Source organism: Capra hircus, chromosome 20, assembly GCF_001704415.2.
Source record: "Capra hircus breed San Clemente chromosome 20, ASM170441v1, whole genome shotgun sequence".
Taxonomy (NCBI): domain Eukaryota; kingdom Metazoa; phylum Chordata; class Mammalia; order Artiodactyla; family Bovidae; genus Capra; species Capra hircus.
In genome coordinates, this window is record NC_030827.1 from 7,870,106 (window position 1) to 7,886,635 (window position 16,530).

Here is a 16,530-nt window from a genome sequence, read left to right on the forward strand (position 1 = left end):
GCTATAGCAACCTTCAGCGGATAATGATATCAGTAAACCCCAGCTATTCTGTTTCAAAGGCCTATTAATCTTGCCTTCAAGGCCCACCCAGAAGTAAAGATCACCCCCTCCTAAATCAGACTTACCAAACATCATAAACATGTTCTTTATTGCCAAACTATAATAGAATAAGAAGTAATCTCTAATATTCATGTTCACCAGGGACACTGCACCAGCAAACAGGGTTTTCAACACAGGATGGAGTAGCTGTAAGATTAATATCAATGTCTTGTTAAGAAACAGATTAGCCTAATAGATCTCAATTCTGTGCACAAACCATACTGTCTCCTTTTGAGAAATGGGACCACAGAGGTTAGACTTAAACAAAGAGAAAGCTACGTCAAAACTACAGGCTGCTCAGCATTCTTCAACTACAATTTGCTGTGCCGTCTGACTCCTCCCCCAGGAAGAAGCAAAAAGAACCTGGATCAGAAGCAGCTAGACAACTACTGCAGCTTCCCTTCCAGCTCAGGTTCAGCTCTCTACAATCAAGTCCCCAGCTGGGTTAGACATGCAGAGCAGCGTCAAAAGCACAAAGGAAAACAAGGGGCACGCTCTCAGCTTGCTCTCCTGCCCCACCAATGCCCAAGGGTCTCACAGGGTAGTTCACAGTCTTTGAATGAATCCTCTTCTCCCAAAAGACTATAAGCACTAGGAAGGTTGGGGCCAATCAATTTAAGTCCAACACTTGCATCTCAAGGACCAAGCAGGGTGCCTTTCATATTACAGGTGCTGAACAAATGCTTCTCTTCTTGACTAGGATCCAATGCCCCCAAATAACTGATGAGATAGAGTAGATCATTAGGGACAAAGAAGGGAAAGTTGTTCACTTTTTAAAATTACTAATTTCAATGCTTTTCAACACTTTTAATACTACCATTATTTTGTCACAACTTCTGAAATGCCAGGTTGATGAGACAGATAATGCCTTTCCCCCGGCTTCCCCCGACTCCTCCAGCTCCGCAAGGCCCAAGCCACCCATTCGTCCCCAGTTACACACTGGAGTTTCACTAATAATTTCACTTCCATGAATCACCTCAATGTTTTATCCATGTGTGCATGTCTGATTCACAACATGAATGAGAGATTCACAACATGTTGTGAGATTCATTCACAACACGAATTCTCACAATATAGAGAATTACAATGGCAAAGGGAAAAAATTTGAAAATATCTGTGACGTCTACCACTCTCAATTCAGAGGTTATCACAACACTCTGACCTTTTGTTTCAGTATCACCATTATGTCTTTTTCACTGAAGGAATTATAACTTTTATTCTTATTAGGAATACTAGTAAATTTGGAAAACTCAGCAGTGGCCACAGGACTGGAAAAGGTCAGTTTTCATTCCAATCCCAAAGAAAGGCAATGCTAAAGAATGCTCAAACTACCACACAGTTACACTCATCTCACACGCTAGTAAAGTAATGCTCAAAATTCTCCAAGCCAGGCTTCAGCAATACATGAACCGTGAACTTCAGATGTTCCAGCTGGTTTTAGAAAAGGCAGAGGAACCAGAGATCAAACTGCCAACATCTGCTGGATCATGGAAAAAGCAAGAGAGTTCCAGAAAAACATCTATTTCTGCTTTATTGACTATGTCAAAGCATTTGACTGTGTGGATCACCACAAACTGTGGAAAATTCTGAAAGAGATGGGAATACCAGACCACCTGACCTGCCTCCTGAGAAATCTGTATGCAGGTCAGGAAGCAACAGTCAGAACTGGACATGGAACAACAGACTGGCTCCAAATCGGGAAAGGAGTACATCAAGGCTGTATATTGTCACCCTGTTTATTTAAATTATATGCAGAGTACATCATGAGAAACACTGGGCTGGAAGAAGCATAAGCTGGAATCAAGATTGCCAGGAGAAATATCAATAACCTCAGATATGCAGATGACACCACCCTTATGGCAGAAAGTGAAGAAAAACTAGACTCTCTTGATGAAAGTGAAAGAGAGTCAAAAAGTTGGCTTAAAGCTCAATATTCAGAAAACAAAGATCATGGCATCTGGTCCCATCACTTCATGGCAAATAGATGGGGAAACAGTGGAAACAGTGTCAGACTTTATTTTGGGGGGCTCCAAAATCACTGCAGATGGTGACTATAGCCATGAAATTAAAAGATGTTTACTTCTTGGAAGGAAAGTTATGACCAACCTAGATAACATATTGAAAAGCAGAGACATTACTTTGCCAAAAAAGGTCCATCTAGTTAAGGCTATGGTTTTTCCAGTGGTCATGTATGGATGTGAGAGTTGGACTGGGAAGAAAGCTGAGCGCCGAAGAACTGACGCTTTTAAACTGTGGTGTTGGAGAAGACTCTTGCAAGTCCCTTGGACTGCAAGGAGATCCAATCAGTCTGTTCTAAAGGAGATCAGTCCTGGGTGTTCTTTGGAAGGAATGATGCTAAAGCTGAAACTCCAGTACTTTGGCCACCTCATGGGAAGAGTTGACTCATCGGAAAAGACCCTGATGCTGGGAGGGATTGGGGGCAGGAGGAGAAGGGGACGACAGAGGATGAGATGGCTGGATGGCATCACCAACTCAATGGATGTGATTTTGAGTGAACTCCGGGAATTGGTGATGAATAGGGAGGCCTGGCGTGCTGCAGTTCATGGGGTCACAGAGTCGGACACGACTGAGCAACTGAACTGAACTGAGTAAGAACTATCATTTGGCCTTCCCCATATAAATATAGGCTAGAAGAAACAATGAGAGACGTATCCACAGAAATATCAGCATGAGCCCTGCTGATCCATGAGTTCCAACATGCCTGCCAATGCACCAAGCTCGACCCTCAACCAGGTTCCCACTGTGCCCCGGATAAGCAGTCAGCGAGAGGACGTCAGGACGAGAAAAGACCTCAGACAACTCTGAAACATCATCTTCTGTGATAATGTTTCTATTTCTACTCTGCGTTCTTTCAGAAAGAAATTAAAACACCTTTTTAAAAAAATACATACTGGGTTTTTTAATTTAAATGATTTGTAATACTTTTTTGAGCCACAAAAGTAATTAAGAAAACTTGAAAGGGACTAAGAAAAACAATCTATAAAGCCACCATTAATGGCTTAGTATAGTCTCTCCACGCATACACATATATTTGTAATTGTATATTTGTATTTGTGTGTGCATATATGTGTACATGTGTGTGTATATGTGTGTGTGTGTATGTGTATATACGTAACAGCTTTAAGGTATAATTCAATACCATACTACTCCTCCATTTAAAGTATACAATTCAATGATTTTTAATATACTCAGAGTTGTGCAGTCCTCACCACAACCAGTTTTAGAACATTTTCATCACCCCAACAAGAAGCCCCATATCCATTAACTCTCACTACTCATTTCTCCCCAACCACCACCACTTCCACCCCAGCCCTCAGTAACCACTAACTGCTTTCTGTCTTCAGTTCAGTTCAGTTCAGTCGCTCAGTCATGTCCGACTCTTTGCGACCCCATGGACTATAGCACGCCAGGCCTCCCTGTCCATCACCAACTCCCGGAGTTCAACACTCAGACTCACGTCCATCGAGTCCATGATGCCATCCAGCCATCTCATCCTTGGTCATCCCCTTCTCCTCCTGCCCCAAATCCCTCCCAGCATCACAGTCTTTTCCAATGAGTCAACTCTTCGCATGAGGTGGCCAGAGTACTGGAGTTTCAGCTTTAGCATCATTCCTTCCACAGAAATCCCAGGGCTGATCTCCTTCAGAATGGACTGGTTGGATCTCCTTGCAGTCCAAGGGACTCTCAAGAGTCTTCTCCAACACCACAGTTCAAAAGCATCAGTGGATGCCATTTTGGATATTTCACATAAGTGGAACTATATAGTATGTGGTCTCTTGTAACTGGCTTCCTTCGCAAAGCATGTTGTCAAGGTCCTTTCATGTCATAATGCGTCAGTACCTCATCCCTTTTTCCTACTAAACACTATCTGTCTCCCTTGTATAGATAGATCACATTTTTGTGTGTCCACTTCTCAGTTGATGGACTTTTTGGACTGTTTCCACTTTTTCGGCAGTTATGAATAATGCCACTTTGAACATTTGTGTACAAGTTTGAAGAGATCTATGTTTTCATTTCTCTTAAGTATATATCTAGGAGTGTCATCACTGGGTAATATGACAGCTTTATGTTTAATATTTTTTAATTATATATATAAATATATTTACATCTCCAGTGTGTACTCTCTCCTACACCCAGCCCCATAAAATCTCAATCAGTCAAAAACTAAGACATGAGGTTAAAAAAAAAAGGTATCCTCAGCCCCCAGATTTGGTTGCAAGTATCAACTAAGCAGAAGCTCCAAGTCATTGTATTGCAAATTGAGGTTAGGACATAGTTTTCCTGATTTACTCAACTGCTTGAATAAAATGAGGCAAGGTCATCTTTCAACAACATAAACAGAATTCAATTTTCTCTTAGGAATACTGTTATGTCCCTAAGATTTCACACTTGGATTATAGTTCAATTCAGAAAAAGAAAAAAACAGAATAAAAACTCCTTAATTATACCTTCAACTTGAGCTTATTTCAACCATATCAGACTCCTCAGTTAATATGCTTAGTAAATGCTTGTCCTCCCCCTACTCCTGCTAATCTGACCTAGCTAGAGCCGTAGGGGGCAAAATTAGCTGTGCTCAGATGAGCTCTGAGAAATCCAAGATTCTTTCCAGCTCAAACTAGGATTCTTTAATTCTATGATGTACTGGGAGAGGTCAGATGGAGAATTTTTGTGTGTCTGAGAAAATACTAAATACTATTGTAATAATACACAAAATGGACATTATATCAGCTTGGTATCTTATTTTAATCCTTGGACTTATAATGATGAAACTGATTCTTTTCTGGGGGCAGGGGGAAGAAAGTGGACTGGCAAAGTCAGATATAGAAACAGAGAGAAGGCTGAGCTCTCTGTCAAATGAAAGAAACACAGGTGACTTCCTGGGGTTTCGAAGTACATTCTCTGGGTATGATTGGTAATTGTCTTGCAGATGCCCAAGTACTTGACTTCAAGGTAAACAACTCTGATCAAGCCCTTGGATGGACACTTCACAATGGGGTTAAAATAAGAGCTGTGTTCCCAGCTGAGTAATCACCCCTGCAGAACAGCCTTCGTAAGGGCTATCCTAAATCCCGAACGCCTCGGGCCCCAGCCATCCTGCTTAAAGGATCTGCATCTTGACAAGACACTGGAACCATATTCAACAGTTCTAAAAAGATACATGAAGCCACAGTATTTAAAACGAAAATTCTTGGAAAAGAAAGTCTGCATGGATAAAACACCTCTTATTGGATTTCCCAACAATATTTCACAGGAGAGGTTCAAATAAGGATAATCGATCAAATGATTTGGCTCCTATGTGAAATACAAAAGGAAAAAGGATGAGTCTATCTACAAGTGAATCTACCTACAAAACAGAAATAGAGTTACAGACGTGGAAAACAGACTTATGGCTACCAGGGGGAAGAAGGGGAGGGATAAACTGGAAGACTGGGATCTACATATACATACTACTCTATATAAAACAGATGACTAGTAAGAACATGCCGCATAGCAGAGCAACTCTACTCAATACTCTGTAATGGCCTGTATGGGGAAAGACTATGATAGAGTGGACATATGCACACGTGTAACTAATTCACTTGACTGTCCGCCTGAAACAAACGCAACATTGTAAATCAACTATACTTTAATAAAACCTTTTTAGAAAAAAGGAGAACCCACCACACAACACCCTCTTCCCACGTCACTCAGAGCACAGAGAAGAGCTGCACCCCCGTCTAAAGAACGCTCAAGCGAAAGATCTGCTCACCTGGTCACTGCGACATGAAGGCTACACCCTGATATCGCAGCCGTACACTGTAACTCACGCTCATCTCGAGATAGTGTTGGCTAAGCATCCCAAGGTGCCCCACCTGTATTTTCTCATTTAAACCGTATTTTGAAGGAAGTATGAAATGACACTCCCACTCCATTCTCCACAAAAGGAAACGCAGTGGAGTCACTCGCATCCTGTTGAGCAGTCAGTTCATGGCAGAGCCGAGGTTTTGAGCAGAGGCTGCTCATTGCTAGTGTGTCATCAAGACATGTCTCTGCATGTGGGTCACAATCTCTCATCATAGCAGACAGGTCAGTCATGTGGAAAACAGCTCATTTCTAGGCAAGGATTCCAGTTTTGCACTTTTCCATCGTACAAAAGCTGGAGAGGATTCTAGAGCAGCAGTCCAAAGTCTAAGCACGTAAATGTTCTGTGACAGAAGGGTGGCGGGTGTCTACAGCATGGTGGGTAAGAATGTGCCCACCTGAGTTCTGACTGCCCGAGCAGGCTGTGTCACCCCACACAAGATACGTGGCCTCTCTCTGCTACCACCTCCTTGTGGCCACAATGTGATTCCTGACTCCCAAAAGTGTCCCTCTGCAGGGCCACGGGGAGGTGTGCTCTGCGAGTGTGCAAACTTGGCTCGGCTCCCAGCAGCACACCCAGCACCTCGAGCAGTGCCTGTCCCTCCACAGAGACGCGAGAGAAAGTCAGAGCAAGCACACTCCAAAGGTTTTTTCCTCTTGGTCCTTTTGGGTAACTGCTTCATCACCAGTAATGAGCACAGTGCCTGGCAGAGTGGAGCACTCAGCAGAGGCTCACTGAACAGTAAGTCAGTGGGCGTGCAGGGTGAATGTCTGCCTGCCTAGATCGGCTTTTGCATGGGGACCCCCGGCCCCTCCGCCTTCCGCACGAGACAGTGAGCGGGAAGCCCCTCTGAGGCGGCTGGAACTGCCACCTTGGCCCTGAAGGAGACAATTTCTCCCTCTCCCTTGGTGTCTGGCATTCAGGTTGCAAGCCCAACTCCCTATTTCCTTGTTAGAGAGAATGTGCGAGATAATTTGTGGTAAGAAAACAACAACGTAAAAGACCACTCACATAAAATTTGAGACAGACAATTACACAGGGCTTTTTAAAATGGCAAAATAATAGAAGAAAATGGATTCATATAGAGGTCAGTGATATTGCAATGGTTGTATTTTACAGCCCCATACAATCTAGGTAGGTAACAGCCTCCCAAACAACATTAAAAAGTACTGTGGGCTATGTGAGCTCAGCATTCAAGATGACCATGCGTAGTTTCAAAAATGCCTCCCAAGCCCCTTCTCAGTGTGAGAATTATATACTAAGAGATGGAGAGAATCCACATGGTGGGGAAAAGAGAGGACATAATAAGCTTGAGAAAGGGCAGAATCAGGAGAGATGAAGAGTAACATTCCCAAAGCACCTTCCACAGATCATTTTCATAACATGTTGAGAACGAAGAAAAAGGGAATTCTCCCATGATCAAGTCAGAGAACTGCTGGGTTAAATAAGAAACACAGGTTTCCTGACTGCAAGACTTACTAGAACCTACAAAACATTAAATGCATTCTTGATTTGCAAAATCGCAAAGAGCTAGACACAGCTGAGCAATTGACACACAATTTGCAATGAGGGGTTTCATGTGTAGCATCTCTACTTATGTGGACAAAGAATTCTTATTCTTCAGAGCATTTTCCAAGGTTGGTGTTCTGTACAATGCTCCTTAGGAACTACCAGAATAGGAGATCAAATGAGGACAACGATGTCAAGAGACAAAATGGAGTCAATTGGTGGATCAATACACACTAACAATTAGCTTATTCGTCCAAGCATAGTGAAAATGAGGTGACTCTTTGCCCATTTATTTCATTTGGAATAACATCTCACCATTCTGGGAGAACAATTACAATCATGAAATTATGGAAACATAATTGATTCAGAGACAATAATAAAAACATTTATCACAGTAATAGGGAACAAGTATATTTCTAAGTTAAAGCTATTATTGTCTTTTAATCAATGGTAGCTATAGATACACACGTAAAACATCCCCCTATACCCCAGGAGGAGTAGAAAAACATGATCTATTAAGAATCTTCTATGATATCTCAAAGGGAAAGTTTACTTTGGGGGCTTAAATAGGGGGAAAAAAATCAAGCTCTCACACTCAAAAGGTTTTGTTCTTCCTGTTGAGTTGCCTGCAGACTTTACAATGAACAAAAACAAATTGGATGTTTTCATTTTAGCTAAATACTGCCCTCTGCTGGAATGTGCACACAGTTTCTAACGTGTCTTCCAAGGGTATAGACATCCAAGCATTGTCTATAAGGTCTATAAAATATACACATTAATTATTTGGCATTAGAGGATTTGTGTTTCTATCCAAATTCTTTTGCTTATTGATTGAGTGATTTCAGTCCAACTAGCAGCCAGGTATATTAATATGGCTGACCCTGGGGCCCACCAAGTTCAACCTAAAACTGAGTACTTATTGTCATGATCCTGCCTCTTATAAGGCCTAGCCTACTGGGCGACACACCAGGAACGGAAGAATCACCCTTCTCCCTCACCACTGACACCCACTTGACACCCTACACCTTCAGGACAGTCCGCCTCCATCTCCAATCTCCTCACACTGCTCTGGCGCAGACCCTCTTCCGCATTCCGTGTGGCAGCCCCCGGCCCCTCTAACCCATTCTCCTCAGTCTCGAAGAGTGAGCTTCCTAAATAACAACCTGAACTAATTTGCTTAAAACAGTTTCCAGAGCTGTCAGGGTGGAGTTCCGATTCTTACCTGTGTACGAGCCCTGCTGATCTGCCACCCTTTCAGGCCTATGTTCCTGGCATCTCTCTCTCTCTCACACACACACGTACCTAAACTCCAGGGCCAGAAAGTGACCTGCATTTTCCCCAGTGCATTATCTGGTTCAGGACTCTGTACTGCACATATTCCAATTGTCTAGAATTCCCTTCCTTCTATTAGATCACAGCATCGGGGTCACCTCCACCATCACACTCCACAAAGTTCTCTCAGTGTTATTTGCCTATGACTCCTGAAGCACTCATAATGTGCCGAGACAGCTTGTTTTTCCATGTCAGTTCCAAATTGTCAACCCCATCTTTTACTGTTTTTTAAAATATAGTAAAAGTATAATGTTTTTAAATATTAAAAATATAAAATAGCAAAAACATCTTCTACTATTGTGACTAGGTAACTATTACATGATATCATTGTATCATGATTGGTCAACAGAAAATAACAGAATCCTATATCACTAAAACTACCATTAATACAGACACCTGTAATCACTTTTTAAAATCAGATGCGTAATAGAATTACCTTGGAATTTCTTGAAAAATACAAATGCCTAAGTATTGCTATTTTTCTCCAAAGCTCCAGATGTCGTTCTGACGAGAAGCCATGTTTAAAAGCAGCCGGACTATGTGGCGATCGTTCGCTTTTAGCTAGTTTGCCTCACGTGTTCTGTTTCACATGCAGTGCTCTCATTTCATTCCGTTCCCCAATTTCTGTCTCTTTTTGTTGTTGTTCTTTCTCAAGCCTTTTCCAAAATTAGTGGAAAAGCTTTTGGATACATATGTGTATACAGTATGCATAATATAATGTATATTTTAGAAAATTTACGAATTTTTGCCTAGCTAGAAAAATTATGACATTTTGATTCCACTTGTTTGACTTAGTATGAATAGAATGCTAGATTTCTAATTTATATTCACTCAAAACTTTGATATAGTTCCATGTATTTGGCATCTGGTATTACTGCTAAAAGTCTAGAAAATTCATTATCTTAGTGATTTTTAAAAAGTTTGAATAAGGCTTGAAACTTCTAATCCAATTCTGAGAATATAAAAAAGTACTACACTGTAAAAAAAAAAAAACCAGGAAATTAACAAGTGATATAGTATTATTAAGTAACGTACAAATATTATTCAAATTTCAGAAAATTTTATGCTAGTGTCTACTATTTGTTTTCATACATTATTCAAGACTCTATACTGTATTTAACTGCATTGAGCAGCTTCAGCTGCATGCAACAAATTCTGATAAGTTCTCTTTTCATTTTTATTCTATTACAAATATTTTCCAATGTTCCATGTTATGGTTCTTAGATACACCCATCATTTAAAAGTGAACATTTAATTTCCAAATACAGGGCATTTTCTTTAAAGTATCTTCAATATTAATTTCTCTTTTGATACTATTAAATGCTTTCTCTGCAATCACTTTCTGTGTTTTTCTCATTCTAACTTTATTGAGTCTTTCAACGGCTAAGTCAAAGATCTCTTCGTAAATGTCACACTGCACTTGAAAATATGTGGATTATTTTCAGATATCTTTTGATGTTGATTTCCAACATAATTCCACAGTGATAAGAGAAGAGACTCTGTATTATTTCAATACCTCTAGACCATGAAACTTTTGCACCTCATTTTACATCCTTGGATATGTTCCAGTGTCTCTGAGTTTACAGTCTCCAGGAATTTGAATAGAATTTGTATCCTACTAATTATGTTGAATTGGTTCATAGTGTTTTTCGGGTCTACTATAGCCTTCTACTTCTCTGTATAGTCATTCTATTAATTTTTGAGAGTTTGATATTAAAACACCAACTAAAAATCTCAATTTATCTACTTATAAAACAATTGTAATATATAATGGAACCATACATAACCTTATTCTGTATGTTCCAAGTCTCCTGTAAATGGGTTATCATACTTTCATAACTTAAAAAAGAGATTTTTTTAAAACTGGATTTGTCACTAGGACTTGCCAACAGATTAGATCTACTTGTGTGTGTTAAAGGGGAAAGAAAGAACCTAAACTGAAGTAGAGATCACATGCCCTAGTAAGATGCCAAGTTGGAGAAAACAAGAAAGTATCATAGTCTACAAACAAGCTGGATGTTACATGCAAGTGTGCCATCAACACGACTCCCCATTATGATGTGGAACAGGGTAGTGAGGATGCATTTTCAAACACACACCTCTTGCTGTGGACACCCACCTCGAGCAGATTTGGACATTTAGCCTCTGAAGCGTCATCAGCGATGTGAACCACTGTGCAGGACAGCCTGGGTTGGGTGGGGCCGCCTGGACCCTGAAGACACTCAGCACCCCTCAGCACTCACCTCTCACAGCAGCGGAGCTCCCCAGACCCCACGACAATCAGGACACCCTGATCCTCCAACCTCCATCCTCTAGGACCTCACAACCTCCATCCTCTGGGACCCACTTGCCCAGCATAGAGCAGAGGCTCCACAGAGGTGGAACGAGCTGGAGAACAGGAGAGTGACGGAGGGCTGAATGGAACAGCCTGACCTTGGTAATGAGAGGAAAGCCCTCTGCATGTCAGGAGAGGTCCCCAAGAACTGTGGGAGGAAACCAGTAAATGCTAACTGAATAAAAAGTGGAAACACACAGTACCTTGGATCAGTGCTGCTGGAGGAACTCTGGGCCCTGCTGCCCCAGAGCACCCTACTCTTGCCTCTGAGTCCATCGGCCCCTGCTCTCCTTCTCCACACACTTCAACTCCCAATTCACTAGAGAATGCTAAGCACTTTCTGAGTTCCCCAGGTGGGGAAGGAGCATGCATACCTTCTTCAGTTTCTGCAGCGCTGGAGGGCATATCTGGTTTCTCTGACGTGGCTTCTTGGTCTTCCAGAGCCTAAGAAAGGCAGGGAAAAAAAAATCACTTGAAAGCCGTTTGAGGCTTCAGATATGCAGCAAGAGATGCAGATCACAATTGAGGATCTGAGAGGTGAAACAGCCAGAGGCAAAGCCAGGGGAGGTGGGGGCAGATGGGGTGTCGGGGAACATGAAACAGCAGCCTGCATGACACAAGAGATGGTGGAAGGAACCCGAAAGACAAGGGCCAAAACTGTCTCCGCTAGTGGTTCTCACTGCTTCTCCTGATCGCAACACCAGAAGGTTCTCAGGAGCATGAGACACGAACCAAAAGGGGGACAGAGAAGAGTAAAGCTTGAAATCGATAAGAAAGGCTGCTGTTTTATGCACCTGCCTGCCTAGACTCCCATCCATAACCCTAAGACACAGGGATCAGGGGCCTGAAGAGCAGGGGCAAACACTAATACAGAGAGGACCACTGTGATACATGGAGCACCGGGGATGAGCATAAGCCAAGGGTTGCGTGTTGGCACAGGCAGGATCAGGCTGTTCCTGGCCAAGACTGGGTCATGAGCTGTAGATAGAATGAGGTTACCCTGACAGCCCTCTGTACTTCCTTTTCAAACGGATTCCACACAGTCAACGAAAATGTGAAGAGACAGAATTATGTGTTGATGTGTCAAAACCTATCCAAGCCTGCAACAGCACATGTTCCAAAACAAATACACGGGCGAACTGGGGCTGGAAACCCTCCAACCAACAGAGACCCCTAAACCACCTCCCCACCCTCTGCCCTGGGCATGCTTTTCAGCTCAGCGCAGCAAGTGCTTATTCATGACTGTGTCAGAGCATCCCGCAGCCAGAGCAAAAAGAACAGGAAAACAGACATAATTGACTAAATCACAAAGAGGCAGGGAACAAGCAGTCCCCAGGCACCTGGCCTCTGTGGCTATTACCTGTCCCTAGCCTGACTCCCAGGACACCGTACTCACTCTTTTAGGGCCCATGATGGAATGAATGGATGGGCCAGAGCAGGTATGTCTGGGGAGGCACTAAGGAAATAGCAGGATGAGGGAAAGCGGTACTTGCAAAACCGTGGCCTGCTGTTTGCAACCCCACGGAACGTAGCCCGCCAGGCTCCTCGGTCCACAAGATTATCCAGGCAGAAGTACTGGAGGGGATGGCCACTCCCTCCTTCAGGGGATCCTCCCAGCTGAACCCAGGTCTCCAGCATTGCAGGCAGATTCCTTACCATCTGGGCCAGCAGGGGAGCCTCACAGGATGAGTACCTGGGGTTAAAAGGGGACTGACCACACAGGTTCAAGGCCAAAGACGGCCCCTGACTCCATGTGTTTACCTGGGGGTCAGCCTTAACCCCCAAACCCTAGTCTCAAAGGCAACTGGCAAGTCTATGCAAAAATGACATCAGGCAATGCTGGTTTCTTATTACAAAATAAGGAAATACTTCTTTTGTAATTAAAACTTAATTTTTATTCCTGTAATTTTGGATACAACTTCGGAACATTTATAGCTCCCAGCCATCTTATACATTAATTTTAGCCAAGTTCTAAAATTAAATTATCAGTATTTGATTAACACAAAAAGCGTTGTTATGTGGAAAGAACAAAAACATGATTAAAGATATAGCTAATATTTTGCCTAATACTTAATTTCCTAATAACTACCTTTACACTTCGGATATTTAACACAAACCTGTCATTTTCAGGATTTAATATTTATTACAAATGATCAGTCTACCAGTGTCAGCTATAATATCACGTAATAACATGAATCTGTTACAACTCAGAACAAGGATTGCTTCTGAATGGGATCAACATCACCTGTACAGGTCTTGTATCCTGTAGAGCAAACTCCAGTTTCTGCAGCAGGTTTTATTGTCGTCAGGCTAGAAGGCTGCAGATAACTGAGCAATGCCTGAACCCAGACCCGGAAGCTGCCTCAAGAACAAATGAGTCTCTCAAAGCAAGTCAGTGTCTATAGCTATTACATAGAAATAGACTTTTAGATGTCTAAGATTTAATAAATAAATATTTCATTACACTATATATAATTTTACATGTTAACCCAAATTGTAAAACCTTAGTGTGGACAGCCTATATGATGATCACTATCTGCTTACATTTACCTGGACTCGTCCACCTGGCTATAACCCTCTCCTTGTGTTCAATTAATTCACTAGAGCAGCTCACAGAACATAGAAACATTTTATTTACTAGCTTCCAGGTTTATTATCAGTTCAGTTCAGTCACTCAGTTGTGTCCGACTCTTTGCGACCCCATGAACTGCAGCACCCCAGGCCTCCCTGTCCATCACCAACTCCTGGAGTCCACCCAAACCCATGTCCATAGAGTTGGTGATGCCATCCAATCATCTCTTCCTCCATCGTCCCCTTCTCCCCCTGCCTTCAGTCTTTCCCAGCATCAAGGTCTTTTCAAATGAGCCAGCTCTTCACATCAGGTGGCCAAAATATTGGAGTTTCAGCTTCAGCATCAGTCCTTCCAATGAATAGTCAGGACTGATCTCCTTTAGGATGGACTGGCTGGACCTCCTTGCAGTCCAAGGGACTCTCAAGCGTCTTCTCCAACACCACAGTTCAAAAGCATCAAATTCTTCAGTACTCAGCTTTCTTTCGAGTCCAACTCTCACATCCATACATGACTACTGGAAAAACCAGAGCCTTGACTAGACGGACCTTTGTTGGCAAAGTAATGCCTCTGCTTTTTAATATACTGTCTAGGTTGCTCATAAATTTCCTTCCAGGGAGCAAGTGTCTTTTAATTTCATGGCTGCAATCACCATCTGCAGTGATTCTGGAGCCCAGAAAAATAGTTAGCCACTGTTTCCCCATCTATTTGCCATAAAGTGATGGGACCGGATGCCATGATCTTCGTTTTCTGAATGTTGAGCTTTAAGCCAACTTTTTCACTCTCATCTTTCACTTTCATCAAGAGACTCCTTAGTTCTTCTTCACTTTCTGCCATAAAGGTGGTGTCATCTGCATATCTGAGGTTATTGATAAATACATGGTAACTCTAATAAAATAGCTATATATATAAGAGAATATAACTCAGGAATAACCAGATGGAAGAGACATACAGGGCAGGGTCTGAAGAAAGGGCACAGAGTTTCCGTGCCGCTCCAGGCAGGCCAGTCACTCAGCACTTCCAACCAGTTCCCCAACTGGAAAGATCTCTGAATCCAGTCCTCTGGGGTTTTAATGAAGGCTTGCTTTATTAACAAGGCATGCTAGACGAAGTCTTTGTCCTTGGGTGATGAAACTATACCTCAGGTCCTTTCCCCTCCCTGAAGGTCAAGGAGGTAGGACTGAAAGTGGGTGGGTCGCCTGGTAACTACCCCCTATCCTTAAGTGCTTTCCTATAGTCGCCAGATTAGCATAACAACAAAAACACACACACACATTTATCTGCTCAACATTTAGGAAATCCCAAAGGTCTGGAGAGCTATGAGCCAAGAACCATGGACTGAAACCAAATATATTTCTTACCGTAAGTTATGACATCACAATTTCTGGAAGAACCTCAGCCTCATTCCCTTCCCAGTCTCCCTATACACCACCCAACCAACAGGTCAGGGCAGGAAGGATTAAAAAAAAAAAAAAAGGGATGCTGATACTTGGAACACAAGGCCATCCCACTGCGATGGATTCTTCTTTTACCAAGTGTTTTCCATAAAGCGAAAATCTCTGATACATTAGAAAGTAACCTTCAGCTGGTCTTTGTTATAGCATAATCCACTATAATCAATTATTAAAGCATCTAGATTTACTGATCCTAAATCTCCCAAAATCATCAGTAAAAATGATCTCAAATAGGTTACGAGAAATTACAAATCTGACTTAAGAAGTTGGAGGTTTTTATAATGAAAGAAATGTTCCGAATTCTGGCTTTCCGCGGAGCACGCTCTCGCCTTTGCGGCAGTTTGGTGGTCCTGCTGTGGTCTGAGTGTCCCCTCTGGGGACACACACACTGCTGAGCTCTGCCCCTGTGATGGGGGAGCCTGACCAGCTGCCGTCTATGGGGTCGCACAGAGTCGGACATGACTGAAGCAACTTAGCAGCAGCAGCCCCTATGAAGCTGCAGGGAGAGGCGCTCACCTTGAGCAAGGCTGCCGGGCCAGGCCCCGCCTCTGTCTGGATAGAACATCCACCCCTGGGGCCTGGGTAATAAGCCATGGGAATGGCTGAGGGCTTCCGCATCTTTAAAAGTACCCTTAAGCACAATGAGGAAATACTGTAGGCCAGAAAATTATACACTAAACTCCCTGGAAGGAAAGTTATGACCAACCTAGATAGCATATTAAAAAGCAGAGACATTACTTTGTCAACAAAGGTCCGTCTAGTCAAGGCTATGGTTTTTCCAGTGGTCATGTATGGATATGAGAGTTGGACTATAAAGAAAGCTGAGCGCCGAAGAATTGATGCTTTTGAACTGTGGTGTTGGAGAGGACTCTTGAGAGTCCCTTGGACTGCAAGGAGATTCAACCAGTCCATCCTAAAGGAAATCAGTCCTGGGTGTTCACTGGAAGGACTGATGTAGAAGCTGAAACTCCAATATTTTGGCCACCTGATGCGAAGAGCTGATTCACTGGAAAAGACCCTCATGTTGGGAAAGATTGAGGGCAGGAGGAGAAGGGGACAACAGAGCGTGAGATGGCTGGATGGAATCACCGACTCAATGGACATGAGTCTGAGTAAACTCCAGGAGTTGGTGATGGACAGGGAGGCCTGGCGTGCTATGGTTCATGGGGTCACAAAGAGTCGGACACGAACGAACAACTGAACTGAACTGAAACTCCCTAAACCCAGCAAACAAAGATAGTTCATACTCTGAACAGCGTGTTTCATTTTTAATTGTTTTTTAAAAAAAACCCTATATGGAGAAAACAATAATCTTTGCTATAGAATATTTATGGTTAAATCTTTTGGACTTTCCAGGTAGCTCAGTGGT

General features: G+C 42.6%; 1 protein-coding gene across 3 annotated transcripts in view; it reads right to left on the bottom strand.

Moving 5' to 3' along the window:
• The window catches only part of ARHGEF28 (Rho guanine nucleotide exchange factor 28), a 344,574-nt gene that overhangs the window by 161,660 nt on the left and 166,384 nt on the right, over positions 1-16,530 (bottom strand). For all 3 annotated transcript variants that reach the window (XM_018065570.1, XM_018065568.1, XM_018065569.1), the window contains one exon: positions 11,513-11,582. In XM_018065570.1, coding sequence (XP_017921059.1) covers positions 11,513-11,582 — 70 coding nt within the window. The remainder of the gene's footprint in view (positions 1-11,512; positions 11,583-16,530) is intronic.